This window comes from Protopterus annectens, chromosome 8.part1 (assembly GCF_019279795.1).
Source record: "Protopterus annectens isolate FY-2018-M chromosome 8.part1, PAN1.0, whole genome shotgun sequence".
Classification (NCBI taxonomy): Eukaryota; Metazoa; Chordata; order Ceratodontiformes; family Protopteridae; genus Protopterus; species Protopterus annectens.
Genome location: NC_056742.1, coordinates 472,122,388 through 472,142,954, shown reverse-complemented (window position 1 = coordinate 472,142,954; position 20,567 = coordinate 472,122,388). Strand labels below are relative to the sequence as shown.

At 42.0% G+C, this 20,567-nt stretch overlaps 1 protein-coding gene across 1 annotated transcript in view; it reads right to left on the bottom strand.

Moving 5' to 3' along the window:
• Positions 1 to 1,023: 1,023 nt before the first annotated feature.
• Positions 1,024 to 20,567, bottom strand: part of RPGRIP1L (RPGRIP1 like) — a 1,932,928-nt gene continuing 1,913,384 nt past the window's right edge. Inside the window, 1 exon segment of the mRNA XM_044082016.1 lies at positions 1,024 to 3,307. Within this exon segment, the coding sequence (XP_043937951.1) occupies positions 3,210 to 3,307 (98 nt within the window). The 3' untranslated portion in view covers positions 1,024 to 3,209.

The window sequence follows — 20,567 nt, the reverse complement described above, 5'->3', positions numbered from 1 at the left end:
TTCCCCAGTGAAGTATGCATCTCAATGACGCCATTGGTGGGATATGTCCAGTACGCCAGAATGCCACAGCAGGATGACAATGGTACAACACCAGTATAAAGTCCGTAAGGATTTACTGACTCCACAGACACTGGTACCTCACAGTCCACTGCAGCATACCTATCCTCAGGCATGTAAAAGGCACTGTGCAGGTTGTAATCAGTATCAAGAGTGGGAGATGCAGGAGGATCCCAGCATGAACCCTCTACTGCATTCTCAAACAAGCTGCTGAGAAGATGACCCCCCAAGGGCCCTCTCAGTGGGCAACAGTTATTGTACAGTTGCCACCTCCCCCAAAGAAGACAATCCTGTGGAATGTGATCATAGACAGCTTTTCCCAAATTTTGTATATTCCCCAGGGGGGTGTGCACATGGCAGAACCCACTCCAGGGGCAACCATGGAGTCTTTCAACAGAGATGGCATCGTTAGTCATCTATGTATAGAAAAACATGTCATTTCTTCTTCTGCAAAGCTTCTTCTACATGTCACCTTTGGAAAGACTTTCTGCAGACCAGACCAAATGACATACATTCTATGTAGTAAAGCATTATACAACAACCTTCTTCACTTACTGTTTAGAATTCTGTTCAAACTAGCTGAAGAAGCCTGATAACAGAATTAGAACTCCCTAAGGGACATAAAGTTAATATGAAAAATATTAAATGTTATTTTTCTTATGCTAAACTTAATACTGCCAAAACAGTTATACTTGAGCAATAATCTGTTTTGTAAAAGTATGGACAAGCAAACAATGTAACTGGATATAAAACTAGTACATTAGTCACATACACTATAGCAGCCTAGTAATGGGAGCCTTAATAAGGTGTTTTGCAGCACAGCTGTATTTCCCATTTATTTTAACAGGCAAGAATATATTAATATACACTAGTCTAAAATGTTTTATGAGGTTTTGTAATATGTATTGCTACACTAAGTGAGTAAACAGGATGAGTACTAACATCACTCCAGAGACATAGCCAAGAGCAATTTCACAAAGTTTTAATAATTTTTTCACAGTCTGTGATTAACATTATGCTGTAAGTCTGACTCCACTGTCAGTAACTGCTAGTATCAAGGACAGATAGCTGACAGGATAGTCTACAAATGTTTAAGTAACACTCTAGTCACTGTATAATTGATAGCCACTTAGAAAGCTTGATCTGACTACTACAAGTGCAAGCTGGAAGATTTGCCAAAGCCTCAATAGCGCTAGTACTAGGAACATTTCTAGTTATGTTAAGTTATACAGTACACTGAAAGGTTATAAACTGTACACTGGAGTTGAATGTCTACAAAGCCACCCATTTAATTGTAACATTGATTTAAACTGTTTTAAATTACTAAAATATATTATGGTGGTTCCTAATGATGATACGTTTGGATACAGCCAAAGAAAGCCTGGAGCAGTAGCCAAGATGATGAGGTAAGAGCCAGCTTAAGTGACGACAAACATGTGGCTATTTACTGGGGATGGTGCGGATTGGTTTACAGATGACTGAGGTTTCTGGAATGCTCCAGAGGAATGCATTCATTATACATACAGTTTAAAAGTGATTTATGTAAGATTTTACAGATCCTGAAAGTGGTAGGCCAAATGACAAAGGGGCCCTCTGGAACAGTGGAGGTTCTAAGGAAAAGTGTGGTCAAAATATTCAGATGGCCTCAGACTGTACATCAACAAATTAATATTGCATGGCTGTCATCTCAAAGATTTCTGAATATGGTGAGCCATTACTGAACCCATTAAAGCACAGATGCTTCAAACTATATGCAGATATTCAGGCTCACATTTTTGTATTATAGCTGCTTTTTTGCTGTTCAGCTGTAATGAATTGTCTCATAATCTATTCCATCTTCTTGCCATTAGCGGGTTTTGAATGTTCACAAATATGAGCAGGGAACTCATTTTCCAGAGCTTTAATCACACAAAGAGGGGACGCCTAATTCACTAAATGAAATGGGCTGTGATCACTGAAGCAGGGATTTAATATATCACGGCAAATTAGGTAGATTTTAATAAATTACTTATCTCTCTGAATACTTTACATATGCTTATGAAGGAACACAGACTGTTTGCAAACACTAAAAACTGGCTGCCCATAAATGCTTTTCAAGAAAATGACAAATAAAGAAATGTAAATTAGAAAATGAAATGTATTATTCTTCACAATCTCCTGAGACAGTCTTTCAAAAAAAGCTCAGTTACTAGCTGCTAACTATTAATGAATAAATCCTGTAAGGCTATGTTGCTGTTATTTATCTTATTTAAACCATTTCACAGGATTCAAAATCACTTTTGTGAAAAAAAAAAAATGTTTCTATATAACATGGCAGTCATCTAAATGTGCCTTTTTTGTGTCAAGCAAAATAAGGTGTTCTGCATACTAGTATTAAAAAGCAAATCCAGCATAGCCTGAATAGTGATTTCTGCACACAGATTCTCTTTATATTTAATTGATAGAAACTGCATGCATCAAAGCAAATGCAGACTGAAATTTAATGTGCATAAAATGGACATTAGCATTTTAAAGAGGGAGATTAACACATTAATCCAGGCAATTTTCATATACTGCTTCTAATAAAAATCTTCACAGTGTAGAACTCTTAATGAGGCTAATCACAGGCATTCCATTAAGTAGCGTGATTAGGGATAACATAAAATTTTATTTTTAATCAGTTCTCTACAGCTTCAGCTAAAGATGATCTTCAGAAAAAAGTAATACAATTAAATAGCTGACTTGCATACATATTAAAATACGTGTAAAAAAATCCAGATACAATAGAAACAGTAATGATCAGTGAACTGTACACCTTATATTAATTATTTACAACATTTTGTCCAGAGGTAGAAATTTTTATGTTGTTTTAAAGAAAATTAGAACAAAAGTCACAGTTAAAAAAGTATATTGCAACTTTAACATCTAGGCAAGTACTCTGCATTTACATATGGCAAGCATGGCACTATAGTTAACATACAACAGACATTTAAAGGCATCCGATTCGAAAGTTATTTGTAGACAAACTCATCTTCTTACAGCAGCATCTTCATTGGTGCTCACTATAGATTAAATGTGATGTCTCAAGGGCTTTGATGGTTACTTTCATATTCACTGAGGTTCACTATAGATGACATGTAGTGTTTCAAAGGCTTTCACAGTTGCTTTCATTTTCACTGATTTTCACTATAGATTAAGCGTAGTGTCTCAAGGGCTTTCACTGTTATCTTCATCTTTCCAATCACTTGTCCACCATCTTGGGCATCAAAAACTACAGCAAAGAAGAAAAGAGACAATATGTATAGTTATTTCACTATTTGAATGGAATTGTGGTCATACTGCTATCAAATGTTTGGCAGTAAAAGATTTCTAAAAATGATTTGGGGAAGGGGTATCTATTCTAAAGAAAAAAAAGGAAGTGTAGACACTTCAACAAACAGCATTAGTGCAAAACTAGTTTAAGTTCTTTTACAGCCTATCAATTCAGTCAGCTCTGCTTCAGACTGCTATAAAACTGTCTGCTATGCTATCCGTTGCATAGCTCTTCTAGAGGAAGGAAAACAGATCCATACGTCCAGAATCAATACCAAACGTCTCATGTGCATCTTATTTTTTTAAAGTAAAAAATAGCTTAGATAATGGCCTGGGACTTTCAGTGAAATGCAGCCACATCCACTCATTTAGCACATTAACCAGAACAGCAACACGTATCTAGCAGCAGAGAGCAACAAGATCCAACAAGAAACATCTATCTTCAGAGGGTAGCTCCATTAAAATGTTATCGGGTACGGCTAGTGAAGTATATTTAACTGTAGACATGTGCCTGTCAACCCACTGTAATAGAAGGGCACCTGGGGCTTTTTATAGGTGCCAAGCCAGCCATCAGCACTGAGCCTTAGAAAATTTAGAAATGTCATTCAGGATTCAGGAAATCATGGCTATGAATGAAGGAATGTAAATGTGATTGAGGCCTCAGTGACTGTCTGATTAATGAACTTACTTCATCGTATCAAAATACAATACACCGACATTCATTATACTGAACTCACCACACTAAAAAATCAACACAGTCATGAATTCCCAAAACCAACATGATTTACAAGGAAATATAATTCTAATATAAACATTTCTGCAGATAGTCAGCTCCCCCTTACACCCCTTCTACTTTTATAGTCTAACTCTGAGGTTACATAACTGTGGGATTGGGGGGTACATTTATCCCCCTTTACTGAAGTAGTGCGACCTCAGTGTTACAGTATAATTGTGTGCATGGGATAGCGACACTGGGGTGGGAGCACAGCCTTCCTTACAGAAAGTGTAAGAGGATCACATGTTCAAAAGTACTGCTCATCTAGTTATGGGTTTCCCTAAGTTGAGTCCCATACAATGACTTTCACTATATTGCATCCTTGCTGAAGAGAAACAGTCTAGACTCACAAAAAACAGAAATGCAAAGGCTGTACCCGACCGTCTGAAACAGTAACATGCTGACTCCTGAAACAGAAAACTTTTAAGTTTTATCTATTTGGAATTCATTCCCACACCCCCATGCAAGCATACATAATCAACTCGGAGGTTACTCTATCTTAGAGAATGGAATGCAGTGAAATCAGAGAAATGTCTATGTTTCAGGCTTACAGGAACAGTTTTCATCAGTTTTCTATTAACCAACCAATTTCCTTATCAAAAGTATAACAAATGCAAACCAGATAAATAATGTATACTGACCATACTGTAGAACGAGGGCTAGACACAGCTGTAGTTTGGATAAAAATATGTTTATTGTGATGTATTTCTAAAATGCAAACCATTAATTTTTATTTTGATGATATATTTTGCACAGTAAAATATGTTCCCATTATAAATCAGTATTTCATACACTGAATTCACCTTCAAATGCAGACAAATGGCAGATTTGTTTCATAAGAAATTCCACAGAGTAAAAACAACATAACAGAACCAAACCAAGTCAGAAGAGCATGTTTAATAAGGTCACTGAGCTAGTATCCTTAGTATTTGACGAGACATCAGTAAACTTGCTGTATTATAAACCACAATACACTAGGCACCAGCAACACCAGACAGCAGCATTTTGCATATGTTTTACGTGCTGGATGGGCATATCAGAAAATAACTGCATATAAAATCAACTGCCTTTCACTCAAAGCATTCTGTTAATGCCATCCTAGTCTACAATCCCCACAAACACACAGAATCGTTCTTATTACTTCCACATACTGCCTTTGATGTTCTAAATGCCGCAAGTTAGCCATGTTTCCCTTACACTGTCACATATGCAGTGATATAGATATTCTTTTCTTTTGTTTCCGGACTGACAGCTGTACACATAATCATCAAACAGCATTTCACTGCATTTGACTGAATGTCAAAATGAATGCTTTTGTGTAGTCTCTGCATGAGTGATTACCAGGCTAGTTTTAAAGCTAGGCTTAGAGTAAGAGAAGGTGTTCTAGTAACACATCCTATGTGGATGATGTTTTTCTTTTTTTCTTTTTATTTATTTATTTATTTAACATTTGTTGACCGGGAAAGTCCGACTAGGTTCCACAGATCCTGTTTTCAGCGGAGGCCCGGGGAGAAACAATCCAGAAGCATGTCTTTAGAATGTGTGAAAATGGAGTACCCGGAGGAAACCCACACGAACGCAGGGAGAACAGGCAAACTCCACACAGAAGGCACCCCAGCCGAGAATCGAACCGGAGAACTTCTTGCTGTGAGGCGACAGCATTAACCGCTGCACCACTGCGCCGCCCTTTTTCTTTCTTTTTTTTTTTTTTTTTCTTTCTTCTTTTGGCTGACTTCTTACCATGTTCAAAATTGAGTGTATGTTTGTGTTGTGTGCAATTCTGATGAAATGATTTTGCTGTATTTTTTTTTTGGTTAACTAAGTGTACTTAAGGGAGCGGTATTCAACAATGTGGCCTTCAATTACATGAGACAGAAATGAAAGTTATGTACTTACTATAATGACAGATCCTTTCATTCCAATCCTTCCAATATGATATATGGGTCCTTGAGTCCCAGCATGGATCTAATCCAGCTGATTTAGTGCTCCATCCTGTGGCCCTTTCCAAACTTTTACCATAATGAACTAATCCTCCCTCTTTTCAGGTGGTTCAGGGAATGATGATCCTGAGTCCTGCAAAGGCGTTCTCTGCATTAACGAAGAAGGTTAGAGGTCTACAGAACAAATCTGCCTCAATGATGCCTACTGAAAAGACAAAATCAAAGAGCGAGGGTCACAGGGTGGAACCGTCATCAGGGGGTGCTGTGGATCTGTATTGTGGTGTGAAATGATCCTCCCCAGCACTTGAAAACAACTCTGACCTTTGTGGGATCCATAAAAAAATAGAAGTTATGTACTTACCATAACGTTCCATGTGAACTGTTCATCTTGCCTTTATTCTTTACTGATGGGTTTGGACCCGATCCCTCGGCTTCGAGTCGGCCAATTGCAAAGCTCAAGGTCTTCAAATAGCTCGAGGCCAAGTCCCTATCCCATGACGCACCTGGAGTTACCTCAGATCTTGTTTGCTGTATATAATACCATACGTCATTCTTTCACTTCCAAGAGAAAGGTAAAGAAGGATTGAGCAACCACGATGGATCCAGCATCTCGATCATCTAACAGCCCAGGAGGGGGTAGGAGGGAGGGACGTAAGAATGAAGGCAAGATGAACAACTCACATGGAACGTTATGGTAAGTACATAACTTCTTTATGTGAAGTTGTTCTATCTCGCTGTTCATTCTTTACTGATGGGTAGTGTCCCAAGCATCAACCCCAGGTGGCTCACGGGATTATATTTCTCAGGACTGTGGATCCAAAGGAGGCCCTGTCCCCGGAGGCCTTATCAACTTTGTAATGAGTGCTCAAATGTTATCAATAGGAAGTCTGGCAGAAAAGGCAGAGGATGTAGAAACAGCTCTGGTAGAGTGAACCTTAATTTTATGCGGTAAAGGCATGTTAGCAGCTGAATAAGCAAACGTAATACAATCAGATAACCATTTAGAAACAGTTGTTTTAGCCACTGTTGTACCTTTCCTGGAGTCTGAAAATGAAACAAAAAGCTGGTCTGATTTCCTGAAATCTTTTGTTCTATTCAAATAAAATCTGAGCTGTCTGTGAACATCAAGTTTGTGCAGCATGTACTCTAAACTGTCTGAATGGTTGGGAAAGAAGACTGGCAAATCAATAATTTGGTTAAGATTGGTTTCAGTGCAAACTTTGGGCAAGAATGAGGGGTTTGTTCTAAGAGAGACTCTGTCAGCATGGAATATCAAATAGGGAGGCTTGATGGATAAAGCCTGAAGCTCTGACACTCTGCGGGCAGAAGTAATAGCTACTAAAAAGATGGTTTTCCAGGACAAAAATTTGAGGCTGCATGAGGAAACTGGTTCAAATGGCGGAAGAATTATGCGAAAAAGCATAAAATTTAGATTCCATGAAGAATAGGGAGATTTCACATGTGGTCTAATATGAAAGGTCCCTTTGAGAAATGCTTTGGACAACTTGTGTGACATAATATTCAATCCTTCGAATCCAAGATGAAAATTAGAAATAGCAGCCAGTTGAACATGAACTGTTGCTGCTGCAGCTCCTTTGCTGAAAATCATAGTCAAGAACTCTAAAATGGAGGGCATAGGGGCTTAGTAAGGATCAATTTTGTTTTTAGAGACCCAAATAGAAAATTTTTTACATTTGCTATAGTTTCCTCGTAGAAGATTTATGAGAGGATAAGAGAATTTGCTTAATCTCATTGGAAAGGTTATGGAACCTGGCTATGATGGGAATTGGAGCAGCCAAGCTGTCAGCTTCAGGGACTGCAGAGAGGGATGAAATTCCCCCAAGTGTGTCAGAAGGTCTGGAACTGGGTCCAGAATCCAAGTGTCCTCCAAAAGATGGAAGTCAAAGGAAGGGGAACCAAATCTGACGAGGCTAATGAGGGGCTATGAGAATGATGGTCCTTCCCAGGGTCTTTACTTTCTGTAGAACCCTGGATATCAATGGGATTGGTGGAAATGCACAGAGGAGACCCGAAGGCCAATCGTGTATGAGTGCATCCCTTGAGACTTCTTCCGGAGGGGGAATCAGGGCAAAGTAGTTTCTGCATTTTGTGTTCATGTGACTGGCAAAGAGGTCACAGCAAGGCTGGCCCCACCTGCAGAAAATCCTGTCCGCTATTTGTTGCTTGAGGGACCACTTGTGGGGCAACAAGATTGCCCTGCTCAGCTTGTCTGCTATCATGCTGGATTTCCCCGGGATGTGCGTTGCCAACAGAAAGCGCTGGGTAGAAACAGCCCACTGCCATACTCTGAGAGCCTCGCAACAAAGGGTGTAGGACCTGGCTCCTCCTTGTTTGTTCAAATATCAGACCACTGACATGTTGTCCGTCTGAATCACAATCCTACCCAGAGGAAGAGAGTCCTGCAAGTACTGCAACACCAAAAGTACTGCTCTCATCTCCAGTACATTGATATGCAGATGTGTCTCTTGAGCGTTTCATGTGCCTTGGGCTGTCTTTCCCTGAAAATGCCCCCCCCCACCCTATCAGGGAAGCGTCCGTGGTCACTGTGGCCGCTGGGGGGGGGGGGGTAGCACAAATGGGCATCCTATCGTGACATGAAGTGAGGTCAACCACCATTGAAGATCCCTTTTGCAGGAATTTGTAATCATTATTGTGTGAGACATGGGAAGTTCTTGGTATGACCATTGAGTGAACAACAGCCATTGTAGTATCCGCATGTGCATACGAGCTAGTAGTATGGCTAGAATCGCTGCTGCCATCATGCCTAACAATTTCAGAACTTCTGATGCTGGTGCTCTGTCTTTGGATAAAAGAATGCTGACGAAGGACAAAGACTCTTTCTATTGGAAGCCTTAGTGTGGTGGTGGTGGTGGTGTCCAGCTCTGCCCCGATAAAAACTATATGCTGTGATGGTGACAAGGCAGATTTTTGTAAGTTGATTTTAATGCCCAGTTGATTGCAGAGTGACAACAGTGGGCTCCCTGGCCTGAATGAGTTTATGCCTGGTGGTGGCGGTAAGGAGCCAATTGTCTAAGTACAGAAACACCTGAAATCTTAGACACCTCAGGTGAGCCGTGACTACTGCCATGCATTAGGTGAAAACTCTGGGGGCTGTAGTGAGACCAAAGGGCAGGGCTCAAAACTGGTAATGACTGGCTCCCAGCTGGAAGTGCAGATGATCCCTGGATGACCTGGCCATTTTTATGTGGTAGTACGCATCCTGGAGATCTATCGAGCACATCCAATTGTCTTTCCCTAAGAAGGGAAGTATAGACTGAAGCGTGACCACCCGGAACTTCTCTTTCTTTACGTATTGGTTCAATCTGCTGAAGTCCAATATGGGTCTCCAGTCCCCAGTCTTCTTTAGAAACAAAAAGAATCTTGAGCAAGTTCCGGATCCTGTCTGGTCTGCTGGGACTGGTTGGATGACTCTTTTTATTAGCAAAGTTTGGACCTCTATTGTTGCCTGTTCCCTGCAACTGGGTGGAAAATCCAGTATTTTTCTTATGGGAAGAGGGGGTGTGGCGAATGGGATGAAGTATCCTCTGGAAATGATACTTTGTACCTAGCTGTCTTTTGTTATTTTGAACCAGGCGTCTGGATACAAAGATACGCGACCCCTGACTGCTTCCAGAGCAGAACAGTCGGGCCTCCTCTCAGGAGCGCTGGTAGGGCTTTCCAGAGAAGTGATCTCTGTCACCCTGGTGTTGCGGACCCCCTCTACCACGAGGGCAGCATCTTCCCTTATTGCCCCCTCCTCTGCCTTTGGAGAGGGGGGTTCACCACGTGTGTCCTGAAAGGCTCCTTGGGCTTTTCAGAACCATATTTTTCCTCCCCTTTGACCCTTAGGGTAGAGTTGAGTAGGGGTGGAAAAATGGACCCCGACGGCAGACAAGAGTCTTTCTGTTCTGTTCACACCTGGTTAAGGTTTCCTTCACTTTAGGCCCGAAAAGGGATGAACTGTCAGAGGGAGTATTCACGAAGGATGACTTGAAGGGCTCTGCGAAGGAACACAAGCGCATCCAGGAATGTCTCCTAAGAGCAACTCCTGTACCCACTGCCCTACTCATTCCATCAGCTGCATATGTGATGAGACACATGGATGAGTTGACTACAGAATTGAGGGTAGCAAACTGGGCAGCAACTTTGTCGGTAGCTCCTGTAGCTACTGTACCCTGAATAGTATCTCCTAGCTCTTTAAGGAGATCTCTTTGTAACCTGGTAAAATGGGTTAAATAGTTGAGCGAACGAACAGCAAAAGTCCCTGAACTAAACATGCGCTTCCCGTATCTATCCATGATCCAGGAGTCTCTGTTAGGAGGATGGATAGATGAGGAAGTCTCAGACAATTCTTTTTTGGTGGCTGCCGCCACCACCATGGCATAAACAGGAACACTTTTGTTAAGAATGATTTGTCAAGGGGGGCAGAAATTAACTTATTAGGCCTCCTAGGAACAGACTCCATCGTATCCGGAGACTCCCATGCCCTTCGTGAGACCAACTGCATTAGCTCATCAAAGGGAGGAGACACCCAAGAGGTGGAGGGCTGAGACCCAAAAGCCTTCAGGAGAACTGACTTATCCTCAGTAGGGCTTGTGGACTGCCAGTCACCCCTGTGCTTAAGGATTTCAAGTATCTCAGCAAATGAGATATCTTCAGAGGGGGACTGTGGAGACCCTTCTGACTCATCTAAGTCAGTATCTGATGTTAGAGACTCCTGAGGGGAGTCTAAATATTTCCTCTTACACAGTCTCTTCCTGGGAGCCTCATCAGTGGGAGCTTCTGGTGAGGTCTCGGAAGAGCAAGGGCCACCCAATGGGGCTTCCTGAGGCTCTGGGTCTCGACGCCTGGTCAGGATGTGTGAGGCAGAAGCAGACACAGGCCTTTTAGTGGAGTAGGAAGCCAGACCTAAGGTAGAGGATGTCCTAGGAGACATGACTCTCCTCATAGCATCGAAAGCACCCCTGCTCTGATAAGAGGGAAGCGATGGATCCGAAGAAACCATCAAAACCTCTGGCACTGGGACAGTGGGCACCAAACCAGAGATAGGAGATGAGCTCATCCAAGCTGAAGCCCGAGAGGCAGAGTCAGAACTGACAAGTCAGTCCGACTATCATCCCCGGACCTGACCAGAGAGTGTCGGCTCCTAGCGTTCTCGATTGGCACCGCGGACGTCAAGAGTGCACGGAGCCGAAGACACTGGAACAGGTGTCAGCTTCGAGGGTTCCACTATTAACAGGTCCAACTCCTCCGGCTCCAAAGGACCAATATGGCTCTGAGGAAGAATAGATTGAGCTGGTGTAAGGGTCTTCGGCTCCGAAGCCATCTGGGTCGAAGCCGATAAAATTTTTGCCAAGGCTGGTAATGATAGCTTCTGCATCCAGATCTGATAGAGGACCAAGAAGAGTGCACCAAAGGTGGTACCGACTGTAGTAATGGACTCTTAGAAGCTTCGGACACCGGTTCCAGGACTGGGGACCGGCTCCAAAAGGTAAAGACTGTCGGTTCCGATGGCAGTGGAGCCAAAGCCGAAGATTTCTTAGATTTCTTAGAGTCCGAAGTCTTAGAAGACTTTGAGGACGTGCTAGATCCGTCATAGTCGCTCAAAGCTTCTTGAAATGATGGTTTCAACAACCCTCTGTCAATCAGTTTTCCTTTCCTTTCCTTTCCTGTAGGACCCCTGAGGAAAAAGAATGGCAAATAGCACATCTATCCTGCAAATGCAGGGCTCTTAGACAATATACACAATTTACGTGGCTGTCTGTAACAGACATCTTTTGGCCACATTTGTGGCACTTCTTAAAGCCAGACTTAGGATGTTTGTCTTGGTCAGCCATAATAATCGAAGAAAAATTACCATCGCCACAGAAAAACAACAGTAATTATTCACACAAGCCTTAATAAAATCAGGCTAAGTCTCACACACACACACGCACACGCACACGCACACGCACACACACACACACACACACACACACACATACACACAGAGTATAGTAATATAAATGTAAAGTGACAGAAAAAGTCTGTCTAAAGCACACAACAAGAAATTCTAAGCAGACTATGGAATAAAAGAAGATAGTTGCTAAGAGACACAACAAGCCTTATCTAATATATAACAAGATACTGTCAACTGCAAGCTTCAACAGTAATCAACTACAAAGCCTATCTATAAAAAAAATCTAAGGCTAAACACACACTAGCAATAACTATATCTATCTAAGAAATAGGAATACCTTGTGACAAAAGGTCACTGAATAAAACACACTGTAATATTATATATATATATATATATATAAGGAAAATGGATTTTAAATTAGGTCAAAACAAGAGGCCAACAAGACATTTTTAAAGCACACTACTGGGAAGGGATATAAGTAGGTAAGCACACCCAAAAGCTACAAGAGCTTTCTAAAACTCTACTAAAACTACCTTAAGCTACCTATCAAAAATGTTTAAGTAATAATGAAAAAATCAGTTTTACTGGCCCGAGCTAATGCAGAACCTCTGACCTGTTGCAGCGGCAAACTAGGATCCATCCTGGTTGCTCAATCCTTCTACACCTTTCTCTTGGGAGTGAAAGAATGACATATGGTATTATTATATGCAGCAAACAAGATCTGAGGTAACTCCAGGTGCATCATGGGATAGGGACTTGGCCTATAGCTATTTGAAGACCTCAAGCTTTGCAATTGGCTGACTTGGAGCCGAGGGTTCGGCTCCGAACCCATCAGTAAAGAATGAACGGTGAGATAGAACAACTTCACATCTGCAGTTATGGTCTGATCCAGCTCCTTAAAAGGTAAGAGAGCATATGACTTGGATGGAATCCTTGGATCCAGCTGAATGGATGGCACAGAGGAGGGAATTGGAGCCAAGGTCTCAACAGCTGATGTCTACAACAAAACCAGAGAAGCCATCCACCTGATCCTTCAGTTCTGAGACTCCATCACCAAAACCAACAGTAGCCAAGATGGTTGAGTCAAATCCAACCCCCCCCCCCCCAGAGCTGATAAAGCCTGAACCAATGACTCCCAGGCTACAGGATTTGGTTGACCAAATGGATCCAATGAGACCGGAGATGAAGCATGGATTTGAGAGAGAACCTGGATCAGGATAAAGCATATGGATGTGATGGTTTTTGCGCCAGATGGAGTCACAATGACACCCACCTCGATTTGGATTTTGAGAAATCTCTGCAATGGGTGATCCAAACTAACTTTAGAGGCACTTTTGTAGGATTTAAATGACCTTGTCGACAGGGTTGAATACAGTCTAGATACAGGTTTCTCCATTCTCTTGGGAGAGCACTGAATAGTAACAAGAGCCAGTGGCTATGAAACCAGAGGGGGGAACAAGTTGGAGTTCAGGCCAAATGTTTGTAAAGCCTTGAGTCTTCAGTGTCAAAACTAGGCCTACACACTCAAAAGAGCATTTTCTTGCCTTGGAATCCTTGGCTTTCAGAGCTTTATCTGAAGATTCCTTAACTTTGACAGTACTGAATCCACAGGAAGGCATCCTTTAAAGATAAGGTTATTTCCCATGTCTGACAGGGCCCTGGCCCCAAAGATAGCACAGATGTTGCAAGATGCATTAAGATGTGCGACCCCCAAACAGACAATGCATAACTCATGGGCATCTTGCGCCCACATTTTGACCATATCTTAAAGCTGGAAGCTTTCTGATCCATCACAAGAAGAAGAAGAAGAAACAGTTTCCACGGAATTGTATTAAGTATTCACAAAATTAACGCTATATCTATATACACACATATATATTGTATATATATATATATATATATATATATATATATATATATATATATATATATATATATATATATATATATATATATATATATATATATATATATATAAATATATACATATATATATACATACATGCACACAGATGGGTGGCACAGCAGATATCAATGTTGCCTCACAGCAAGAGGTTCTCTGGTTCCATTCTTGGTTGAGGTGCCTTGTGTGCAGAGTCTGCATGTCCTCACTGTGCTCATGTGGGTTTTCCCTATGTGCTCCAGTTTCTTCCCGCATTCCAAAGGCATGCAGTAGGTGGATTGGATATTCTAAATTGGCCACAGATGTGAGTGCATATGAGAGTGAGTGGCATCAAAGAACAAGTACAGAAGGGCTAGCCACCTGGTAGTGTAAACCGTTGCTATAGATGATTGTCATTGTTGAAGTGACACCCCTACCCCAAGTACAAAAATGGGAAAAGGGGATGTGGATGAATGGGGATACACACACACACACACACACACACACACACACACACACACACACACACATGTAGACACACACGTGCAGTGTGTGTACTGCTTGGGGCAGTCTAAGCTTAAGTCAAAGTCAGAAAAAAAACACACACCAATTCCATGAAATTAATATTAAACTACAATATAAGGCAAACAAACTACTATGGGATTCTGACTGTACAATGGACCAGGAACTACACTAATCAGAAGGTTAACAAAATTAATAAAAGCCATGGGTAGAAGGGCTGAAGTAAGTCCGCAAGATTTAAATAAAAAAATTATCAAAATTTTCTGTGCTAACTACTCTAGACAGAAAGTCCTATATAATAAAGGCTCAAGGGCCACAAGTAATAACTCTCACCTAGCTTTTAATAACAAATCAGGGGTGTAGCACTTACCTGCTGAGATTTGCGTTGCTTTCGTGGGTGCAGGAACCATTGGGTGGGTGGGGGGTAAGAGTCACCCCCCCACCCCACCCCCCCCACACACACACCTTTAAATGAAATCCTGAATTGTGCGCGTGACTCCAGGATCATCTGCTTTATTTGAAAAAATGGAAGCAGTTGCCAACAACTTCAGAGACTGTGTGTGTGTGTGTGTGTGTGTGTGTGTGTGGGGGGCATGTAGGTTTACAAATGTGCACTACTGTCTTCAAGCATGTGTGTGAGTGAGAGTATGTGTGCATGCATGTATGCATGCGACTGCATGTAGGCGCATGTGCTTAGGAGGGTGTGATTATGCATTGCTGTTAGATGACAGGATCTGGGAATCATGTGCCAATGCATACAAACATATTAAATAGTGAATTGTGAAAGATGAGACTGTTTTTCTTTGTTTTGTTTATTTGTTTCCATTTCCTGAATAACTGGCCTGAAATAAACAATGTCAGTTTATACTATGATATCTGGAACCCATGATTTATAAGGAACCTACGTCCATGTCTGCTGTGAGGGAAGAGGGGCATTCATTGAAATCTTAAGATTTACTTGTTACTACCCCATTTAGAGGTTCCATGCATTAAAGGCCTGTCCCTACTCACACAGAGGATAATGTTAAAAAGTAGTGAAACCTTTTCTTTGGAAAGAGCAAGAATGTGTTAAGAGTTCAATGACTGCTTGGTAGCCTTTCCAGATCTTTCTTTATAGAAAAATGATACTTCAGACTCTGGAGGCAGACCAGGTTCTTATTATAACTGTACAAGTAAAATGCCCCAGGTTCCAAGACAGACGTTCCAAGCAGGATGGTTGTACTGGGGGAGGAGCCCCATTTGACCATTTAAGTAAAGCAACGTCACATTAGAATTCAGCACAGCAAGGTCACAGAAAAGAGACCAAGCAGCATTCAGATGGTAGACATGAAGCTGTAACTTTCACGTGACTGACAGCTTGAATCAATGTGCTCCTTTTTTTAATAAGAACTATAAACCTGTAATATCTGGCTTTACAGGTTGACTTTATCTTGGGAGTCAGGATACTGTGCATAATTTTGGACTGTTGAGAAGAATGGTACATGTGAGACAGTATTTTTTCATGATGCTGGCAGTGATCAACCATATAATTTCTTTAGTTTTTCTGGATTTGTGTGAAGCAACTTGGAATACTTTAATGTGTGGCAACTTGTACATGGCCATCAGACCTCATGATTATAATGGCTGGATGGGGGCTGGGCACACCCTCCATTGTTCCTGAATTTTGCACAAAATATTACTTTGTCCCTCCTGTCTCCAGCCAAGATTGTGCTAGATAGTCAAGAGGAGAAGGTTAACATCTGCACTACATCTCAAGCAACACATAGCCCTTCGAAACCCACACCATCAACACCCACACATAGCAACACTAAACCCACATATGCAGAGGGCCTTAACATTAACCTGCCCAAGCAACAAGGACCTCCAAAGCTGAAACGCAAACACCAGTCACAACCAAAGTGGCACAACACCAGTGTACAACCCAACAATAGCCCCTAAGGCAAGACAATGTACCCAACACTTTAGTCATAGGTGACTCTATAGTCAGGCACAGTGATGTCCCACCCACCAGGCTGAACAAGGAGAAAATTACAGTCAGCTGCCTGTCGGGTGCCAGCATCCACCACATAACGCATGCACTCCACAACAAATACGATTCTGTCATTGTCCATGTGTGAGTGAATGACTTGAGATGTACCTCCCTGGACTACTTGAAAAGAGACATGGAAGAGCTCTCGGATCATGTAGCCCAGGCAGGTATGACCCTAGCCCTGAGTAGCATCCTGCCTTCGCCTAGAATGATACCACAGTAGAAGGACAAAATGATTGACTTCAACAATTGGCTAAGTTTCTGGTGTCATTCAAAGGGATCCAGTATCTGTCTGCCTGGGATGACATGATCGACAAACCATGATGCTTTGCCAGAGATGGTCTGCACCTGTCGCCCCTGGGATTCAGGTTATTGGCTAAAGATCTTGCCACCCCTTACAGTGCCTTTTTTAGGCAAGGTTCAAAGGACAAAACCACCACTGTAACAGATACAAGCATGCAAAATCTGAAGGTAATGCTACTCAATGCTAGAAGTCTAAACCTCAAAATGCACTCTCTTGAGGCACTCCTAAAAATGGAGAACATCGATATCTGTGCAGTAATGGAGACCTGGTTCAAGGCTCCAGACAGCACTCCCGCAATACCAGGCTACAACTTTTACCACACTTTTTTCGGCCACCAAACCAAGACCAAAACACTAAAGGAGGAGGAGTGTCCATATTCACCAAGGATATTCACACCTCCAGACTAGTTGCCCAACACAATGCATCTGAAATTCTCCAGATGTAATGAACACTAGGTAAGACTGCAATCCAAACTGTAGCTTTCTACAGATCCCCCACCATGCCCCAAGATTCTCACTACACCTTTCTAAACATACTGGAAAATATTAAGATACAACCAAACACCCTAATACTGGGTGATTTCAACTACACTGCCATTAACTGGGAAAACTACTCAAGTACCAACACCTTTTCCCAATGGTTCTTGGAACTCATAAATTCCAATGCCCTAGATCAACTAATCCATTGTCCCACCTAATATCCTAGACCTGGTCATTACCAACATGGGAGGGAGATGCTCCACACCAGTGGTCACCCCCTCATTGGTCAGGTCTGACCATAAGCGAATTACCCTTGACATCCACATCCCACCCCACCCCCCAGTAAGGAAACCTTTGTAAAAAAACTTCTCCAAAGCCAACTTCATGCTACTCAAGTCAGAAGTGACAAACTTCATGACACCCATGCAGACGGGAGCTGAAGGTTTGACTGCTGAATCCTGCACTAAGGCACTGTACGAGCACATCCACTCGTGCATGAATCCCATATAGAACCAAGACACTCTCCTCCAAAAAAGAAAGCCATTTTGGTGGTCCCCTGCCATAAACAAACTATACAACAGAAGGACAAAACTGTTGCAGAAAAGAGGAAAATCCCAGGATGCAAAAAACTCCCTTACCAGCCTCAGTAAGAAGCTGAGATCCCTCATAAAATCATCCAAACCTAGTTATGAAAATAAAATTGCCAAAGATTTCAAAGACAAACACAAGGCATTCTATAGTTATGTCAAGAATCTAAATGGCAATGCTCAGATCTGCTCTGAGCTACAACAGAATGGCATTAAATATACTGATCCCAAGGATATTGCCAATATCCTGGCAGATCGATTTAGTGCCAACTTCACCCCCTCTCATCCCCTAAAGGACCCATCTCAATACCAAAAGATTGCCAAATTCCAGTAAGCATGGCCACACAGGTAGAAACCGCACTCTCCAAAGGTAAGAATACAGCATCCATGGGATCAGATGACATCCCGGGCTGTGTACTACATGAACTACAAAATGAACTGGCACCTCACCTAAGTGTCATGTTTAATCATAACCTCACCTCAGTCTTCATGCCCACTGAGTGGTGCACAGCTACAGTTATCCCACTCCACAAGGGGGGATCCACCTTGGATCCTGGGAACTACCGTCCCATCAGTCTGACGAGCCTGATCTGCTAGGGCATGGAATGCATTATCATGGAACTTATAAACAAAAACATTGGCAACCTTCAAACACTGGACCCCACCCAGTTTGGGTTCGTAAAGGGCCGATCTTGTCTCCTGAACCTGACTGACTTCTTTGAATCAATCTCCAGAGCTGTGGACGAGGGTAAGGCGGTCCACACAGCCTATCTGGACCTCGCCAAGGCCTTCAACGCCATCCCTCACTCTGGAATCATAGATAAACTTACTATGAAGACTGCAGACTATGAATTCTATGGCTTGGGAAGAAGTAGTTTGCTCTTGGTGATGTTTATGGATATGCCCAGGAGAGTCAATAGTTGTAACAGGACTAACTGATGCCCTAGAAATAGATTCCTGAAATTAGCAGTTAGAAGCCAATCATCCAGATATGGGAATACATAGATCCCTTGAAGCCTGAGATATGTTGTCACAGCTGCCATTATTTAGGTGAACACCCGGGGGGGGGGGGTCTGTGGTGAGACCAGAAGGCAGCGTTCTGAACTGAAAGTGACTGGCTCCTAGATGTAAAAGGAGTAACCTCCTGGACCTGGATCTTTATGTGATAGTAGGCGTCCTGGAGCTCTACAGAGCACATCCAATCTGTGTACAGCCAGGAGGACTCCCAGTTGAATTTATGTCCTCAAAAATCCCCTCATCATTTGGACAGCATTGAATTCCATGAGGCTCCTAGTACTAGTAGATTGGACAGATCTAGAAGATGACACTATCAGTGCAGGTTTTGAAAGCACTTTCTGTAATATGGGGGATGAAGTCTCAAACTTATTGGTGCCAGAGTAAAGGACAACTTTGGAGATGGAGTCAGGATCCGAGCAACATTTGGATCCGACTGCCTCAATACTTTTGGTGCCAGACCCGCAATAGCTGTGGGGTTGGGAGACCTTTTCTTAGTTTTGTCCTAGCTATCCTTGGGTCTCTTGTCTTTGATTTCTCCTTTGACTTTTTCCCTTTTTCCCATTTTCTCTCTCTCTCTTCGGATCTCTCCCTTTCATTATCCCTATTCTTTTCAGCAGAAGGGGAAGAGGTGGATGCCTTCAGGTCCAAAGACATTTTAGACCCTGTCTGCGGAGGGAAAAGGCCTTTTAGAATCAACCTCTCTTTACATTCTTGAAGTTCTCTGGTGCTGAAAGCAGCACAGATAGAGAACAAAGCTTGTAAAATATGCAGGCCCCAAGCAGTACACACACTGCACGTGTGGGTCTTGTGGAGGAATTTTAAGCCCACAGGAACAGCACTTTTTAAAACCTGCTGGCATCAAACTTTTGCACTTCAACTATATATAACTTTACTTATCTAAGAAGAAAATGTTACTAATAAACTAGTATGCTAAGTTTATCTATATAAACGCAGACACACATAGTCTGAGGAAAACTATCATAAAAGGCTATAACTAACAGACTAATCTATATATGCTGAATCCTAACCCTATCTAATACTGAACTATCAAAAACGTTTAGAGGAGGAGGAAGAAAAGCATTCACTTATCCTGAATAATGATGGAGCTCTCAGTCCACGCATCTGGTTTACACAGGTGGCAAACAAGATCTGAGGTAGTTCAGGCAGGAGAGTGGAACTGTGGGGGGTACGCATCTGGTTTACACAGGTGGCAAACAAGATCTGAGGTAGTTCAGGCAGGAGAGTGGAACTGTGGGGGGTACGCATCTGGTTTACACAGGTGGCAAACAAGATCTGAGGTAGTTCAGGCAGGAGAGTGGAACTGTGGGGTTAGGGGAGGAGTTAGAGCGCTCAGATCCAAAGCTTTGGTATAAGGAGCTGAGGTAGGATCTGGCCAGATCCAACAACACATATGTTGAATCAGACGAAAAAAGACAACATATGATCTTTACTTAGTACCACTTATAATGCATTTAAACAAACATACAATAATGACATACCAGAAAATAGAATCTGTAGTTAATTATTTGCTGACCAAGTAAGTAGCATAATCTATGTGGCCTCTTTTCAGCAGTAACAAATATTGGAGGCACAATTTACAGTATACAACACTTTTTTCACAAAAATAGTGATATAACAAGTTCAAGCAGACAAAGTAGTTCAGTTAAGCAAGGTAAAGAATTCCTAATAAAGGACAACAAAACACTACATGATCAAAGATACCAAACTGAGTGATTTTGTTCACAAGATTATGAACTCCTTCAG